The following is an 18,648-nucleotide window of genomic DNA, read 5'->3' as shown; positions in this document are numbered from 1 at the left end:
CATTCAAACTCGCTGGAAATGGAGACATATCTTTTTCTTTATTTTCGACTCAGGGATTCTCATATTTTTTTAATTTCTTATTCCTCGATCACAGCCTACTGCATTCGCTCACTTAGTACGTTTTCATTGCATGCTTTGTTCTAATCTCAGCCGTCACGAACGGATCTTTACCTTACTGCTTTTTCATCTCATAGTATGTTATCCATGAATCAATTAACCTACAAGTTTTACACCTGCATCAGCACGCAAATATTGGTTCTCGGGGGAAGGGATGGATTACCGAAAAGTACTAGTACTTTGTAGTTGTGTGTGAAGGAAGCCAGCACCAAGCCGGGAGGAAAGACACACTTCAAGACACGCTTCAAGGAATATAACGCTTGGAGCGAACCAGGAGTTCGGTATAGATTTGGTAATGGAAGAAATGCTCAAGCTCGGTGCATGAAAGTAAAACCAGCTCGAGTGGTATGGTACTAAATTAGAACAGAAGAAGAAACAAGTAGCCAAAGACAAAAGCCAACCAGCTTAGTGCTAAAGTAGCGAGGAAACAGCGCTCAAGGAACGGGGACAGTGTTCGCTGTGATCTGTTCTTTCGTGCCTACATGTAGCAAGCACTCCTCCGTATTTGGTGGTTCAACCTATCCGGCCGGCCACCGCGCGTACTCCCCATGTAGTACATGTAGTCTTACCGTATTTCCCGAGTTTATGCGGGCGGAAGACGGGACGAGTGATATAACGTGATCTGGAGAACATGTACACGGCTTCTGCCAGAGAGCTGGTACTGATTGCTATGTAGCGCCGGCCGTTATTTAGCTCACTACGCTGGAGGCCGATACCCTACCGTCGGATTGATAGATACGGTTATATAAGGGATCGACCCCGGGCAGTGCTTCGGAAGCTTAAATAGCATGGACGTTCCCCCCCCACCCTCGGTCTGGCCTTCGATTACTGTACAAAATATACGTAAGTCTAGGTTGAGCAGGGATCCATAGAGATCACAGCGTCTTACTCGCCGCATGGTTCTCGCCAGCGACTCATCCCAGCAGCTCTCCGCCAGAGAGTCAAGTCAGGCTGAACTTCAGATGTGTTAAGCACAAGTGTTTGAACCTGTTTTTAGTGTTTTTTTTTTTTTTTTTTGGAGCGTGGAGAGCGGGGGGGGGGGGGGGGGAAAGGGTTATTGAGGGCTTCAGGCGTTTTTTTTGACTGTGATTTGGACTTGAGGAAGAGAGAGCTTATAGTCTGCAGTATGGGCGGAGTGGGATTGAACTTTTCAGTATTACTAACCTACTACAGTCGACTATCGATATAACGATACGTTTGGAACCGCAACCAATGACTACTTATTCTTATAAGGCGAGTATCGATATGAGAAATTAGCAAAGCTAGTTAAAACAGTACTAATTTCGGGACCATCGATTACTATCCCACTAACGAGAGTATTCTACACTATATCCAACATCACCATACGTATATACGCAGTATCACTATCACGATTGTCAGCTGTACCACTCAACGAGTACCGAATTACCTCAACCACGTAATAGAGACAAACAGAAACAAGAACCGCAAAGGCAGTTGCGATTTCATGATCCACAAGACGAGGTTTTGGTGCTTTTTCCATCCCCCAAAATCGTGTAACGTTTCGCACCTAAACCAGATTCCACCCCTCGAGGGGCACACGCTCCACAACGTAATTTTTCTCAGTGTAAATTGTTCCTCAGCGCTGAGATAATTATTGTTTTGTTTATTGAATCTGTGTGCCAAGAGATGGATAGATTGCTTATCTTCTTCGTTCTCCACTGCTCTGCTGGCTTTTTTTTTGTTTCTCTGCTCGAACACCTTCCATCCATCCCCCCGCCACACCACTATACCATCATCACAGTCCTAACCCCACACTCGAGACATCTGTCTCAAGAAGGGGCCTATTCCTCTGCCGTGGCTGAGCCTCTCCATCTCAGACTTCACCTCCGGCCCCCTCCATAGCCACGTCTATGGGCATATTATCCTGCGGGGCCGGCTGGGGCTCAACCTTTCCCGAGCATCTGCTCGTTTTCGCGTCCCTCCATCTGCACCTTCGGTGCTCTGCTGAATGGAGATGAGATGCTTGAGGGTCGGATCCTTATCAGCCTTCCCATGTCGTTGTATGTATAAAAACTCTATCCCCATCCATGCAGTGATGCAATCCAATCCCAAATTAAACAAAAGATCGTTCAAAAGGCATAACTAACCAAAACCATCAGACCCTGTACGGCTACACCCCGTGGTTCTTAAGGGTTACCTGGGCCTGCTGCCGGGGTGAGCAGAACCACGGGTGCGGGGGTGCAGGGAGTTTGTTGTGGAAAATAGATTCTCGGGGGTGCTTGGTGCGGCTTATCAGCCTGCCCCCTCCCTCCTGGGGTCTATGATTCTGCTCGTTGATGCCACCGGCATCATCAAGCTTTTAGGGTGTGTGGGTGGGAAATGTCCAAGGACCGATACTGGAGGAACGGTATGTGTAGCAATAATCTAGTGAGATGAAGAGAAGAATATAACTAATGTACCTTAGGCTCCAAATAAGACCCAATCTTTGGCCAACCCCCGGGTCCACGAGGGACTACTGGGGAGATCAGCGAGATGAAAGATTGGGTCCGGGGCAGCTGGTTGGGCGGATGTTGACCCGTGGAGGCCCTCCTACTTCACGCCTGCCCCCCCCCCCCCCGCTGCCGGTTTTTGCCCTTTGGGGCCGCCCTCAAATACTTTTGGGGTGTGGGGGAGGCCTTGGACCCGGTTCTGGGATATTGGTGTGTAGAATAATCCCTCAAAAAAAGAGTACATATACTGACGATAAAAAGGGCAAGGAGGCCGGGAGTAGTATCCGGAGTGAAAAAAGAAGCTTCACTATCCTCCCGGCCCCCTTGTTATCCTTATAGGCTACTGATGGGGGCCGCGGAGCCATGGTAGCCGTATTGAGGGCGGGGTATATACCTTCCCGCCAATAGAGGCCATCACCACTGGGCCATTTAAGTGTGGGGGGGGGCCTCTTGAGGCCGTGTTCGAAGTATGGTATGTATACAATCTAATTAGCCAAGTAAACAGAAATGTCAGGCATAGCTAACTTACCCAAAGCTCCAAGTACGACCAAAACTCCGGTTCCCCCGGGTCCACGCGGGACCACGGGGGGAAGTGAGGTTAAGCATATCGGTCCTCGGGAGTTGTTGTGGGAGGTAGATTAATGAGAATGACAGGGGCAACGGACCTGCCTGGTGGTTGGTCCGGCTTTTCCCTTGTTTTTTTATGGGAGGTCTGGGAGGGGAGTGGGACTGTGGCTACGACAGAGTTCTGGAGAGGTGTGTATAATAACAACCTAGTGAAATGAAGTGAAAAGTGCATATGCTGACGATGATTTAGGGCGTGGCGAAGATGAACGCCACTTCCAATTCTCTCCCTAGGTCCGCGAGGACTGCAGGGGAGAGTGAGATTAAGGTCCTTAGGAGTCTGTTGTCGGGAGCAGACTCCTGAAGACCTAGGGACATGGCATCTGCTACTACCCCTCCCTAACTCTAGAAGCCGCCATTTCTTTTCTTTGAAGCGTGGCGTGGGTGGTTCGGGGCTTTGAAGTGGTATGTTAACAATCCAGTAAGTCGAATTAGAGTGTATGTACTGACAATAACCAAGCGTGAAACGAGGGCGAAGAAATACTACCCAGAATTTCATTGTCTGGGGGTCTCGGCTACTAGTAGGTTTGAGGGGTGGGGGTCTCGGCATGGGAATTTCAAGAGATGGTCCCTGAGTATATCATGGTCATGATACCCTCCCGCCTGCCTGCCTGCCTGCCTGCCTGCCTCCCTGCCTGTTGAAGCCGCCCTCACAAGCTCCCTGAGGTAGGAGGGAATCAATGGTCTTGAGTTTTGCGCTGGTATGTATTAGCAATTCAGTGAGTTGAAGAGAAGAAAATGGGGCCAACATTAACAAAGGGCAAGAAGAAGCCCGACAGTCTTGATAAGACTGCCGGTGGGGCGAGAGGTTATGTTGCAGTCGCCGGTCCGCGGGGTCTACCTGTCTGCTTTCTGCCCTTTGGGGCCGCCCTCGATAAGCCTTTTGAGGAGGGGGAGTTCGAGGCTCGGGTGTGGGCAGTCAGGAATGGGTGACTGACCCGCCCTGACGCTGGTGAATCTGAGGTTGTAAGTAATGCAATCCATCAATAAGAGAAAGAGGCATAACTAACATCCATAAAAGCACGGCCAATATGATCTGGGGAACCAGAATCCAACGTTATCCTCCTGGGGGGTGTCGGGAGTGCGATAGATATGGGTTGCCATGGAGGTATGGAGCCAAGGCAACATCACTGAGGGGGTAGCTCTCACAGCTCCCACATGATGGAGAGACATGCGATCTGAGTATCGGGTGTGGCGGGGTCTGTGGCGGCGGTGCTCTGAAATCGGTAAGTTAATCATCCAATCGCGATGAGACATCAAAGACTGTGTCTAACTTCATCTGACAGACGAAATATGTGCTCGTTGCTGCCGTCCTCGTTGGTCCTTTGGGTGTGTTTTGGTGGGCGTTTGATGTGGGTGGTGGTGGTTGTGCGTGGATGTATAGTGGAGGGGGGGTATATAGAATTTTAAAACTTTACTACAATTTGGGTCTTTTCGTTTACTTTAGCAAGGTGCTTTGTTTTGGTGATGTGAACTTGTAGAAAAGCGCTAGCTCCCTTTAAACTTTCGTTGCATATATGGATTGTGATTGTTGATATATTGGGATGTAGATGAGATTATTTAACGCATGTCTGGGTTTGTTTGCCCCGCCTAGATAGATGATACCTCTACAACGAAAGCATTTGACAGGGTTGATTTGCTAGGATACAAAGACTTAGTACCGATACCGGAGAGATTCATCAGTCTTTGTGCTATAGTGCTCGAGGGTGCTGTTTTTGTTTCTATTTCGTTAAGTTCTACAACTCCTGAAGGCTGTACACCTACAAAGTATAGTTAGACCTTTTTTTCGAGACAGCATCGGGTCAGTTGCGCGTATCTCGTCTTCCTTTTTCAGCACTATGCATTCTACGGATTACGAGTGATTTATCATGAACTTGCATATGTCCGACACCTCCAAACTTTCCTTATCCCGCTGATAGTCATTTACTTACCATATGTATAACATAGACACGGAGGTCACTATGTTCAAATTTCTGAGCCCGCCTGTCCAGGGGGGTAAAGGGAAAAAGATATACTCAGGGAAGAGAGAACAAAAGCGCGCGCGTGATATAGTGGTGCTCCTTTACCCGCGCCTATTTTTCATCTCAGGCCCTAAACATATACCATCTTGTTCCGTATGTTAGGGAAAGTATCTCTCTCAGTGGAGGCTTCCACAAATCTTTCTCCAGGCATATAATTCTTGTTTTGGAATGCCGAAACGCTGTAGCTTGGGCATGTCCCCCCACTAGAATAGTCCAATTCTCGCTTAATTCACATTCTAATGCCACTAGCTTTAGGTACAAGAGGTTTAGAGCAATTTCGCCCAAAATTGAAGCAAAATAGCATTTCAATTACGAATTACGTTATCACTGATCTAATAATTTACGCCGGGACTTGGCACTCTCTTACTAGCAACCAAATATCAGAAATTGAAACAAAACCCCCCAAACAAACACACAGATATCTGCTCTGGTGGCCAAGTTGGTAAGGCGCAGCACTAGTATGTCATGCTGAGATCCTCGGTTCAACTCCGAGTCAGAGCATCAATTCCACGCTTTTTGTTCTGTTGGGGTTTGTGGCGTTATAAAGAGAAGACATGCATGCCGACAAAAGGCATCGCCCATGTTTTTTTCTGGGTTTGAGAGCGTTGGATTTGGGTTTGGTGAGGGGAAATATGCTTGTTGAGAAAGTAACGAAATATGCTCGTGAGAGGAGGTAACGGAAAATTCTGTCCCGGTGTTGGGGTTTCGTGGTCCCTAACCTATTCGGGTGTGTCTTGGCAGCGGACAGAAACGGCCTTACTGGTTTGGGCAAAACCCCCGCGAATCACGACTACTCTACTCGATTGTGGATTTTTGCGTCGCTTCAACTGGGCTGTTAATTTTGCGTGGTGAGCTATAGATTGCCACATGTCACGAAGATTGGAGTCTATTATTAGTAATCTTAATTAACTTATCATGAGCTGGGCAGCTTCTTCTATCAATCTTTGGTAGTATAGTGGTTAGTATACTCGCTTGTCATCTGACGAAACGCGAGTGACCGGGGTTCAATTCCCCGCCAGAGAGTAACTCAAAATCGCTCAGCGATCCTTTTGTTCCTTGTTAGGTTTAATATTGAGGGCGCCGGATCATTTTTGTTTCGGCGTTCTTTATTTCGGTCGACTGGCCTGTCAGTTTTTATACTTATATCGAAAAGGAAGTAGGGGCTTCGTGGAGGCTTTCCTCGGGAAGGAATATAACACCCTTCAGTTGCCGTAAGAAGTACTTTCTTTGTATTCAACTCATCGGAATTTGATACGTAAGTACTACTTGAAGTACCACGATGTGCTTGGTACACTCTAAAAATATGTGGGGAGGGTCGGGCGTGCGTGGTGGATTTGTTTGGTAGGTGTCTTCTACTGCTCGGTGTTATGATTCGGCCATTTATAAAGAGCGGTTGGGCTTGCTCTTCCTCGATACATTATCCTTCGTTGCATGCGGCGTGCCCTGATTTGTCGATCGACTGATTGTGTACATTACAAAGAATATTGTACGCTCTTAGACAAGGATAAGTCGATAAACCACTCGATGAGTGATATCTTGTGTTGCACGCAAGAAAGCATTACGATAATTGGGACCAGCAAACGATAAGGATGTCGACCTCCTCGGGCTCAACATATAACCGAAACACCGATAAAATCAAATTACTAGCTACTACTACATGCACGTCCCTATTGCTGATATGTTAAACAGAATTGCCTTACACCTCCAAACTCCTGTGTACCCATCTCGCTGGCACCATTCGTCGCCGCCCCACCCCCTCCGCGTTTCCCGCGGCAGAACCACCCATCGACCCCAATCTCTCTACACTTTTGGTTGCCATACTACATAACGTAAACGTCAAGAAGAACATCTCACTGAGGTTCGGGCATCCAGCCTCGACGCCCTTTCTCAAAAACTCAGACACTTTTCGGATTCTCCCAATATCGTCCCACACCGTCTCGGCCCCGGGTTCTCTAGAGTGTTGGTAAAAAGCGTCACTGATGCTGCGATTAGACTGATTGCTGTTGTCCGCAGAAGCCGCAGCCCAAGTTGCTCAAAGACGTCAATCAGGGAAATCGATTCGCGCGCTGCATAAATGCATGATTCATAGCCTTGTAGCTTGGTAGCAGCTATGGGGGTGGTGGGTGGAACTTCAGCGTCGGCGGTGTCTTGCAAGTCGAAAGCTGGGCATAATGGCCTTTGGGTTCTTCAGTATTTTCCCGTCGTTTCATCAAGATGACCGAAAAGGAGACACAAACTAAAAAACAGGTTCAGTACTTACCGGTTGATAGCAGTCAGACATGCATAATACACCAATTTCAATCTCAAAAGGTGCTGCGCTCTCTCTGGTCTTCCCCCATCTACCTCGCCATCCGCCATCAACTCGCAACCGACCTTCCAGGTCTCTAGTTCTTGATTCAGCATCCTGATTGTTCCTAGTACTGCCACTCCTGGCATCTTTACTGAAGTCTGACTACATAGTAACCTGGAAACCTTGCTCTGAATCCGCGATAACATAACTCTATGGAAAAACATGGACTCTCCACCTTCTTGCGATGTCGGTGGTAGTCTCACATTTATATCCTCATCAGCAATGCTTGACGGCCTCCCTATGCGCAGTGACATGTCCTTGTCGAGAATATACGCCGACCAGAAAACATTCCTTCGCAGTTCTACCTCGCTCTCCTCTTGCAGCCCTAGCTGAGTACCACACCGATGGAACCCAATCTCGGTGCCTATGCTCACAGCTACCCCAAGCAGTGTGAAACACCCCTCGGTACTGTGTGTTTCCCAGAGGAACAAAATTGTCACCAGAAGAGCCTGCATGCCGCTAATGTCACGGTTACAGAACAAAACCTTGGGTACATGTCTACATCCGGTACGGAAGAGGGCCAGCCCAGTCTTTTCGGCAGCTTTGCGCTCTGCAACAGGCTCATTGACGGGATTGAAGAGTAATGCGAGAGCGAGGATGCTATGCAAGGATATGAGCCACGAGGGCGAGGCTCGGTGCCCGTTTTGCTGGAACATGGCAAGTTCGGTGGAGAATCGGGATCGTGAGAAGATGGGTATGACACAGTTGATGCGGTCAAAGTAGTCTGGTAGATACCGAAAGAGAAATTAAGGTAAAAATAAGTAAAACTCGTCTATTGTGATTCACTCTGGATATATGTGTACATATATCTGGAGTGAATAAAAGGGGAGATCAGTATTTTACGATTTCTTACCCACCGTTAACAAGTTTCCTCACCACCTGCCTTGACGGCAACGGCTCCTCCTCCCCCGGAGGAAGGCCGGCCATGGAGATATCAATTATGTTCCCGCTCGGGGAATTCAGAGTCCACTGTGTGAGTGCCGCCCGATTTAATGGATCAAAGAAATGAGGTTCCCCAAGCTTCTCGCACACCCACTGCATCCCGCGCGGCAAAAACAGTGAGAATACCGACGATTCGCCGATGAACTTAAGCTTTCCCTGAAAGTCTTCAATCAAGCCTTCATCTGCTGTAATCCTTTCTGTTGTCCCTTCCTCATCTGATATTTTCCAGTGGTAGAGGGCTTGGTGTTTCTGTGGGTTAGGGTTGTGGCTATTTTGCTTGGCGGTTAAATCTCCCCCGACGGCAGCGGCGGTCTCGGCGATGCCATGGCGCCGCGGGCGTTTGGGTGTGACGTCGGCATGTTCCGGATCATCCTGCGACGACTCATCTTCGCGAGTTACGGAGGATAATCGATTTGCGAGGTGTTCCTTAACGGCGCGCTCGATTCTTTCTAAACGCTCTTCGAGTATAACGGCGGTCTCGGCATCAGGCCTTTATTTTTGTCAGCTCTGTGCATGTGGGGGCGAAACTGTGAGGTGTCATCATCATCATCACACATACAGATGTTTTGAGGACTGCGAGGATGAGGCACGCTTTCTCGTGGTCTTGGTAGGGGTGTTGTAGACGCAGTGGACAGATGAGTTCACGCAATGTCGGCAACCTGAAATCCGGCCGTCGCATTTGATCTATCCGGGACAAGTCAGAGAGAGAAAGAGCGGGTGAGTGAGAGTGGGTGTTTCGGAGTTAGAGGAGATTGGAAGAGGGGAGGGGGAGGTCCCCGGGGGGGGGGGGGGGGGGAGAGAGAGAGAGAGAGAGAGAAGAAGAAGAAGAAGGAAAGAAGGCTTACCTTTCGGCGGCGACACTCGTCGCAGGCTCGGAAGCGCGCATACTCGGACTGGGCGGAAGCCGAGGAGGGCGGAGGAGTACTGGCGTTTGTGGGGGAGGCTAGAGTTTGCATTGTATGTAGTAGCTGATTTGCGTGTTGGTGGTAGGTTATAAAAATACCAAGGCAAAAGTCGCGGGGGGTTTCGTTGGGGGTGAGGGTTGGGGTGGATGGATGGATGGGAGTGCTGCTCTCTCTCGCTTTCTCGCTTTCTCGCTTTCTCTCGCTCTCTACCTATGCATGCCGTAGGACGCAGGTAAGACCCGACCAACTATTTGATCACGGCTATGACCCATCATAGGCCCATTGGTAGGCAAATATGTATGTATATACGTAAGCTACAGCGACAGCTACCTAGAGAGTGAGTGGTATCAGGTCAATAATTGCTCTCCTTCGCTCTCACAGCGCGCGGGGTCAGTGGAGGGGAATTTGCTTGAGTTATATGATTAGTGATTCTTTGTCTGAGGGAGGTAGAGAGAGGATCAAAAGGGAAGGTAGATAGGTACGGAGGAGATGGGAATGATCGCGTGGAGGGTTAATTATGCCCATGATACAATTGAGTGCCTGGCTGACGAAGAAAGGCGACCTAATTAATATCCGAGAGATGTTAGGGAACATGAGAGCACGCCCCCTGAAACACATCATAGTTTAGATACCTGAGTCTAGGTAGACCGCCTAGCCTAGCTACATCCATGAGATTCATGTAGAGTAGCAAAGCCTCACGGGTTCCGTGGATGTTTCGGCTCGGCCACTTGTGAAAAATGCGAGTACCGTTCCCGAGATCTGAGATGCGCAAACCTAGCCTGAAAAGAAAAACACCAGTTCCAAGTTCCAACCAGTAACCTTACTTTGGCCCCAATCTACTAATCTCCCCCAACTCCTTTGCGGCGCAGGTTAGACAGAAACATCCAGTAGGGCCAATCTACCTGTATTAAACCCAATTAGCCCCCCCGGCCATTCTCCTGCACCTCCCTAATCAGACTAATCTAACATTTGTTATCAGATGGTGGCCCTAGAAAAAGGCTTATCGCACCATCGTGCAGGGATCAGTACCCATGTGCGGAACCCGAGCGGAACCCGAGATCACCGAGACGAAAGAGCAAAAACTGTTGGAAATTCCGAGAAGGAAAAAAAAAAGGGAAGGAGTAGTACCTGTGTTTTTATATTTAATCCGAGCAGTTGCTACTTAACTTGGCTTGCGACATCCTACTTCGATCTTCTTGCTAACTAACTAATTACTCTCCTTTGGCATCTGAAGGGGGTTTTATTGTTATTTATTGAGTCGTTTTTTATATATATACTCATAGTTATATATCGTGCTATATTTCATCACGCCAAGTAGTACAGCACGTCCGGTCAACAAAACAAAACAATAATGTCGTTCAATGAGAAGCCGGGCCCGCCGCCCTCAACGGCAGATACACTCAAAGAGACAATCGAGGACCGAAAAAGCGATTTCGGCAGCCGTCCTGACACGACGGCCACAACACCTGTGAATGGATCTGTTAACGAACTGGTTGGTCCCTTTTCTCCTGTGTTTTGGTTTGGAGATAAATGAAGCTGATATGAACGTCGTCTTGTGCTAGACGACGGTACGGACTGAAACTGTTCATGATAAACTAGAGGAGGACCCTACGGCGGGGGAGCACCTGAAGGAGCCGGAGCATCCCGTGATGGATTTGGCGAATGGGATCGTGGCGTGGGATGGACAAGATGATCCATTGAACCCAAAGAACTTTCCGTTGAAACTCAAGTGGACGATTTTGGCATTGGTTAGTAGTATTACGTTGGTCAGGTATGTATTCCATCCATTCTTGATTTATATGTATAGCTTGTTGATATCCTTTGAAGCCCACTGGCGTCTTCTATGTTTGCACCTGGTGTTGGGTTTATGAACAAGGAGTTTGGAAATACCTCAACTATCCTTTCCTCATTTGTCGTGTCTGTTTTCGTCCTTGGATATGCCGTAAGTTGCTCTCCCTTTTATAAAAATCATTGACCCTACTAATATGCAACCCCCAGGTCGGCCCTCTCTTTCTCTCACCCCTTAGTGAGATCTATGGTCGTGGTCCCGTCCTTAACTACGCCAATGCTTTCTTCGTTGTCTGGCAGATTGGCTGTGCCCTCGCTCCCAATCTCAACTCCCTCATCGTCTTCCGCTTCTTCAGTGGCGTTGGTGGTTCCGGTTGTCTTACAATCGGAGGTGGTGTTATCAGTGATCTCTTCCCCGCCGAGCAGCGTGGAAAGGCAACAGCCATCTATGCAATGGGCCCACTCTTTGGCCCTGTCATTGGCCCTATCTGTGGTGGCTTCATCGCGCAACGTGTCGGCTGGAGATGGGTGTACTGGGTCCTCTTGATTTGTTCCGGCCTTGTTACTGCTCTTATCTGGGTGTTGAACCGCGAGTCCAACCCGAGGGTGCTCCTGGCTCGGAAGACAACGGCCCTGAAGAAGGAGACTGGGAACGAGGGTCTTGTCAGCTGGTACGACAGAGAACATGTTGGCCCGCCGCTATCTCCCATCGCCGTTCTCACACACGGTCTCATGCGCCCATTGAAGCTCCTTATCATGTCCCCAATTGTTGCACTTCTCTCGCTGTACATGAGTATTACCTACGGGCTCCTATATCTCCTTTTCACGACCATTACCAGCGTTTTCCAGGGCCAGTATGGCTGGGAGCCTGATATGACCGGTCTTGCCTACCTCGGTATCGGTATCGGCCTCTTCCTCGGTGTCGGCGCGGTCGCAAAGATCTCGGACGCAACCGTTATCAAGCTAGCGAAACGCAATGGTGGTGTTCCGGAGCCGGAGATGCGTCTGCCGTCGTGTATGATCTTTGGGATGTTCCTACCCATATCGCTGTTCTGGTACGGGTGGGTGACGGAGAAGCATGTGCACTGGATTGTCGCCATCATCAGTATGATCCCGTTCGGCTTCGGTATGATGGGCATCTTCATCCCCGTGCAGACGTATCTGATTGATGCGTTCCCAGAGTATGCGGCCAGTGTGATCGCATCCCTGACGGCGACACGTAGTTTGTTTGGCGCGTTTTTGCCGATGGCAGGGCCAAGCATGTACGGAAAGCTCGGGCTTGGGTGGGGCAATACATTGCTAGGCTTCTTGGGGTTGATATTGGTACCCTTTTTGCCATTTATTTACAAGTACGGGAAGACCATCAGGTCAAAATGGCCGGTGGATTTGAGGTAGTGACTTCCAGTGCGTGGCTGAATGTTAGATTTCATTCCTTTCTTTCGTACCTTCTTTATCAATATTTTATTTATTCTTACTTTTTTTATGGCATGCAATATGGTGGTTTATGGTTATTTTCCTATTATTTACACTGAACGTTAATTGCTTGTACTCATGTACTCTTTATGTATCAAAAATCTCTGGTTTCTGGGATATAGATTGATAGATTACCTAGATCTCCCCCCCTCTCTATAATGCGCTTTATGTATCTAACTGCTTTTTATGCATGATATATCTACCCAGACATTTTCTCAGGGAAGTGAAAACCTTGACTATGTAGAGATTTTGTGACGAACAGTCAACCTCAATATGGTGTTAGTGACTTTTACTTAACTCGATGCAATCTAAGTATGGGTTTAGAACCAGGCATGTGATATGCAGCTCTTTTATTTCTTACCTCACACACACACAATCGAGACTTTCCTTATCTCTCCAATGAATCATCAGTGTGTACTAGTGATATAAAATCAACCTCAATTCCGGTCATCAGATCTTCTGAAAACAAGATATTGCTTCATGAATCACTAGTGATTAGAAGAACGCTGGTAACCATAACCTGGATCGAGACACGATAATAAACCAGTTCGGCAAATCTTTTAGGCGGACCGACCCGAACCTATCTTAGTAAGCTTAGATCAACGCTCTTGATCAACGTGATCTCTGTTAAAGATGAAATTAGAGCTTGATATTATCCTCACATCATACATAAAATAGTATGAGCTCACCTCAGACGTAGGAATCAAAGAATGGGTCCACATTCAGTGGGTTCACGTGTTTATACAGCCAACTTAAACCTTTCATGGCCCACCCGGAACATCTATTACTCGAAACCAACTGATCACGTCGCCCGCTGGTAATTGATTGTGAGCCATGGCAGCAGTGTACATCAGAATACACTACTGGACACTGCGGTCATTCTCATGTGACCAAAGCTTGAATTTTACTCTAAGTCAGGTCATTTCCAGCCTGCCGAACGATCCGCTGCAAGGCATGCAACGGACTTCCGGGTTCATGTACGTACTTTTTACGTATTCCGGATTCCGCGGGCATTTTATGTGTCATTGCAGTCGATTCTCTGCATTCTTCCAGCTTGGATTTGCCGTGGTGAGCGGTGCATGGAGAAATTTGCAATTGGTGTGTTTGTTGGGTGTGAAGACGGTGCATAGTGAATGGTGGATTATGAACCATGAAGTATCACTCGTTCTTGGCGTGTGATACTGGGGGGGAATTTAAGGGCGTCAGAGTCTATCTATTCCTAGAGTCAGATACATGTGCAGATCGTACCTTTTTAGTGTTTGTTCAAAGAACGAATATGGGAGTAAGTCGAGGTCCTTGCAATGGGGCAGGACTGTATATATTGGCGAATTATATGCCAAAATCCATTCGATTCTAGGGATTATCGCCGGTAAACGCCTTGTAGATAGTCAGTCTATAAAGTCTTGCTATAAAAGAAGGGATTACACATGTCAACAACCTCGATTTTACAGTCTTTATGTGGGTGGACGGGCCCGAGAATGACGGAGAGTAAATTATTCGTGGGTAATTCTAGCCGTGTAGTCGGAGCAGAAATCGCAATAGACCTAACATTCTCAGTGCGAGGGATGGTTCATGAAAGAAAGGTTCTGGGCGAGTGATTGCTCATTTAGTGGTGGAGGTAATCATGTCGGGCTTTGAGAAATTCCAGTCAACTTATAGCCTGGGTCGGGTCTTTAGTTCTTTGTAGTCGGCTAGATAGGACCTAAATCTTTTCTATGCTGGGTTTATGCATTGCGGAGCCTGATTCGGAGCCAGTAACATTATTTCCAGAACCGAAGCCCGGTCCCGGGAGTCGCGATCGGGAGAGCGGCTACCCGGAACTTTTTGAATTGATCAAACCGGTCCTTTACAGGCAACAGCGAGCTAACGGCTAAATCCTGTGCTCGCAAGGGTTTTATTAATTCGATTTTCCCCGGAGGAGGAATCACTTACTGGCTCGGGATCGGGGTATCGGGATCGGGGAGTGAATCTGATCATGAAGGATCACTCGTTGTTTGGTAGCAGCTCTTGGAGACTACTAATCGTCGGGATACTCAATGAACGTTGGTGCATAAGGAACGCGGGTTCGAGCGGTAGATGAATTAAGGGAGTGAATGGAGGTGAGAGAGGTTAAAGGAAGCAAGAAGCATGCTTCTGATAATTTATGCAATTAAATCGCCAAGGACAAAGTATAATGCCACGTGCATAAGCCCTTAGCTATAGCGTACGTACATGTATCCTACGCGACAACCTCGTGCTACGTATGTGCGTTTGTGAAAGCTGTAATGTAAACACGAGGACTTCATGCGTACGTGACTTTACGCTAGTATCAAGTGGAGATGGGGAATGCGGTCTCGATTGTTCGGTTTTGACCAATTGCAACTAGACTAAGTGTTGCGGGTGGTGGTTTTTCTCACAAGTTATATACGCTTACTTGCTCGACCGGAGCGGTCGTGCTACTTGTAGTTTGGCCGTTTGTAGAAGAAGGGGGAAAGGTATTTGAATCGGTGAGCTGTGATATCGATATTTAGGAGACTGGGTTGTGCAATCGCTTACCTCAAGTATGGTATTGGAGTCACAGGATATCACTCGACCAATGACTGCATGAGAATTGTTCATGTTGATATTGGGTTTCCGAGTTCCGGAGTTATATATGGCTATCACTATGCGTTCATAGTAAGAGTTTTATTGCAGGCTATGCTAAGAATTATATGGGTATATGAGACTTGTCTACTAATAAGGTCTTGCACACTTCACTTTACCTTCGCGTCTGCGGATCCACAACTGATAAGTACTATCCTTCATTACCATCGGGCTCTTCATTCAAATACCAATCTAAGATTACCATCGATCATTTTCTCAACTCAATTCTAAGCCAAAACACGTCTCTCCAGTAGCACTCTAGCTTTGGTCAATATTACTCATCCAATTCCGCAACCGCAACCTCCAACATCGCACACCTCCACCTACTCAACACTAAGACCCTCTGCTCTGCCTCTTTATCCCCCTCCAAAAACTGCTCACAGATATCAATATCCTCACTCAAACCCTCAGACCTCGCTAGCAGCGCCTCAGCAGCCTCCGCAAGCTGCTGCCGTGTAAACATCGACTCCATCAGCGCCACCGGAAATTCCGCTGTTCCGATCAGTTCACGGAGGACAGAAATACTTGCGGCGTGGCGGGACGTGTATGCGTCGTATAAACGAGCGCGTATCTTCAAAAGGAGCACGTAGGCGTGGCTGAGCCTGCTGAGCTCGGCTAGGTGTGCTTCTGTGAGGGAGGAGAGTGCAGAGGGCATGTTGTATTGTGATTTGCTGCGGTGGGTGTAGGTTTTTGATGGAGAGGAAATGATGATGATGATGAACTGTTGTAGTAGTGTTGATGTGTTTTATAGCCTGTGTTTTCTTTTTCAGGACTACGGCTTTCAAGTCCATAAGTTGGTGGTTTTTGATCGAGAACGGTCTTGAAAGTTGAATTTTTTCTGTTAGCGCTGCCGCTGTACTTGAATGTTTTGGCCGATTGACGAATACAAGCTATCCGCTAGACCACGAATAGAATCTCATACCATATAGCACTTATCGCCACGCCACATGAGTAGCAATTCATTTGGGGAGAGGCTGGCGGTGGCTAAGGCGTAAAGCGCCCATAGTTAGAACCATGAGTAGTGGCCAGTAAATTGAATTCAACCACAGCTGTCTTTGGCGCGACCCAGGAATCCGTTGCTACTCAGTCAGTGGATCTACTCTTAGTCGGTTGTTATCTGGGCGCGCATAAAATGCATGAGCGATACTTCGATCGGTATCTACTGCTATCTGTTATGTAAGTCTAGTAGTAAGAGGCAGGCGTGCGTACCGTTGAAGAATATTTATAGATAATTGTGTTTCAGTCTAGTACCCCGTGGGTGAGCCTACAGCCACCAACTCGCCCATAACAACGACACAAATTGACGAGTGGTGTAATCGAACACCTCATTTCATGTAAGGAGGGCGTGATAGTGCATCATGGAATATCACTCGGTGTAGAATAAGTGGGTGTAGGATGGCGTTGTTTCTCAGAACAATATAAGAAAGGAAAGACTGGTTTGTAATAAAAAAGGTGTCCCAATAGAGGAGAATAATCCCGCCCAAAAGCATTGGTCAGCACTCTGTTAATTCAATTTGGAATCCTCTCCACAAAGCCTATACCTTGTCGCGAGCTGTTTAAAACTGTTACAGTATAGTTATTAGTTAGACATACCTATCAGGAAAAATAGTTTCAGCACTTCACTCAAGTCATAGCCCTGATCCCAAGCAGATAATAAATTAGTAGCGAGCGGTGCTCAATCAGTTGAGTGTATTGCGTCTCGAATTTCGCATTGAATGGAAGACATGAACCACCGTTCCACTCTCGTTCCTCGACCAGATATGTTAGTTAATTAGCAGGCTCGCGCAATGTCCACGCGATTTCTGAGTTCAGAAAGCGTTGTAGCTGTCGTAGATGTTTGTTTTCTGACCGACCATCACTAGTTGGTCCGGTAGGTATCCGGCTATTAACAAAATTCGGAACCCTTTCATTACAGCCATCTATCTACAGGCCAATTCATTAACAAACCAAGGCGTCAGTCAACACTGATAGGGCGGAATATGCAAACCCCATCAAGAAATTATTGCCAGAATATATACTTTCTTAGACTGTCCAAGCGTTTAACCAGCGTATTTGATCCTTCGGTCGTTTCTCGCACCACTACCGAAACCCCCGGCTAGCGAGGTAGTATCTTCCTGAGAATGCTGCCCTGAATTAATCAAGGGATGACACCTGAAGAGCTTAAGCTTTCTAATAGATTAGCATGCCTGATTATCGATTGTATAGTCTCACGCACTCGATCCATTTAAAAGGACAACGGAGGAAAAAAAACTTTTAGAACCCAGTGCACCCCCTCCCATGTTGGGCGGTTTAGCTGGCTTTATTAAGGAGCTGAAGAGAACGAGAAGGGCTCGGCGAGCGCTTGATATCCATTCGACTGAGTTTATTGGATGGTGGCTCGATGTTGGTCAACGCCGGAGGCGAGAACTAGATGTATTTGTGAGTCGACATGGGAAGGCAACCCGGCTGAGTCAATGGGGACTCACAAAGCCTTAAAAAACGGAGAACTGGTGAAGCACGGAGTAAATGCAAGTCTGACATGGTCGATAGGGCTGTAAACTTTTTAAAGGATGGATGTTTTCAGGACTAGACAACCAATCGGTACGTATACGTACATGCGGGTATATATACATTCAGGTACATGTATTTGGCTTGTTCCCAACCCTACGAAATTTAAGCTTCGCCAAGATATGCGCAGGTACAAGGTTAATCAATGAATGCCAAGACGGCTAAGGCTAGGTGTTTAAACCTACGTAGATCGAGGGAGTTTACTACCTCCTGTCGAAATTTGTTAAGTTCTGCCAACTTCATTTAATGTCAACGCTTGAGCTCTCCCTTCCAGCGCATCACCTTATTATCACTCATCGTCTGGCACAATCTCGAACCAAACGGATATCACAGAGTGAGTAAAGCTCTCCTAACCCGTTACTCCCAGAAGCAAAAAAGCAAAAAAAGCAGTTCAATTGGTTGACTAAAGCTTTTCTTGAGCTTTCCAGAACTAAACGAAACTTCACACACTTAATCCTCAGTTGTTCGTACCTTATGTCGAACCTTACCTTTTGAGAAGTGGCTGGAGGTCACTCCCGCATAAAACAAAACTTTGTACCGTATTTTCAGGGTTAATGGCGCACCTTTCTTAATACAAATGACCTAACGGAAGATTAGGAAGGATGGTCCAGTGCGGTTTTGCAAATTTAATTTTATTATCAGTACGTTCACATTTGCCATTATTTTAGGTTCGCTATTGACTAAGTAATTTAAGGATTATAACTCCATAACGTCTTCACTAACACGAATTAGTTACTGCATTAATCTAGTCTCAGAGAGAGGGAGGTGGAACTTTACAAGATGAGACTATGGAATGTCTCTCTATCTTT

The 18,648-nt window shown here is 47.3% G+C and overlaps 4 protein-coding genes across 4 annotated transcripts; 2 read left to right on the top strand and 2 right to left on the bottom strand.

Annotated features, from left to right (window-relative positions):
- Nucleotides 1-3,036: 3,036 nt before the first annotated feature.
- LAJ45_03755 (uncharacterized protein) lies at nucleotides 3,037-4,672 on the top strand (the record flags this gene model as incomplete). Its single annotated transcript, XM_046113339.1, has 12 exons — nucleotides 3,037-3,039; nucleotides 3,103-3,108; nucleotides 3,312-3,323; nucleotides 3,385-3,425; nucleotides 3,566-3,596; nucleotides 3,652-3,716; nucleotides 3,862-3,892; nucleotides 3,951-4,100; nucleotides 4,155-4,157; nucleotides 4,213-4,272; nucleotides 4,334-4,417; nucleotides 4,478-4,672. The coding sequence occupies 12 exons, from the start codon at nucleotides 3,037-3,039 to the stop codon at nucleotides 4,670-4,672; spliced, it is 681 nt and encodes a 226-aa protein (XP_045973632.1).
- Nucleotides 4,673-6,908: 2,236 nt separating this feature from the next.
- On the bottom strand, nucleotides 6,909-9,460 carry LAJ45_03754 (uncharacterized protein; the record flags this gene model as incomplete). Its single annotated transcript, XM_046113338.1, has 8 exons — nucleotides 6,909-7,164; nucleotides 7,236-7,388; nucleotides 7,473-7,596; nucleotides 7,655-7,664; nucleotides 7,766-8,286; nucleotides 8,420-8,994; nucleotides 9,064-9,188; nucleotides 9,350-9,460. 8 exons carry the CDS (start codon nucleotides 9,458-9,460, stop codon nucleotides 6,909-6,911), a joined length of 1,875 nt encoding a protein of 624 aa, XP_045973631.1.
- A 1,300-nt stretch (nucleotides 9,461-10,760) lies between these two features.
- On the top strand, nucleotides 10,761-12,592 carry LAJ45_03753 (uncharacterized protein; the record flags this gene model as incomplete). Its single annotated transcript, XM_046113337.1, has 4 exons — nucleotides 10,761-10,901; nucleotides 10,972-11,180; nucleotides 11,237-11,351; nucleotides 11,408-12,592. The coding sequence occupies 4 exons, from the start codon at nucleotides 10,761-10,763 to the stop codon at nucleotides 12,590-12,592; spliced, it is 1,650 nt and encodes a 549-aa protein (XP_045973630.1).
- Nucleotides 12,593-15,566: 2,974 nt separating this feature from the next.
- Nucleotides 15,567-15,947, bottom strand: LAJ45_03752 (uncharacterized protein; the record flags this gene model as incomplete). Its single annotated transcript, XM_046113336.1, has 1 exon — nucleotides 15,567-15,947. One exon carries the CDS (start codon nucleotides 15,945-15,947, stop codon nucleotides 15,567-15,569), a length of 381 nt encoding a protein of 126 aa, XP_045973629.1.
- Between the last annotated feature and the right edge of the window lie 2,701 nt (nucleotides 15,948-18,648).

Source organism: Morchella importuna (assembly GCF_003444635.1).
Source record: "Morchella importuna strain M04M26 chromosome Unknown Morimp01GS008, whole genome shotgun sequence".
Lineage (NCBI taxonomy): Eukaryota > Fungi > Ascomycota > Pezizomycetes > Pezizales > Morchellaceae > Morchella > Morchella importuna.
This window is presented reverse-complemented; position numbering and strand designations above follow the sequence as displayed.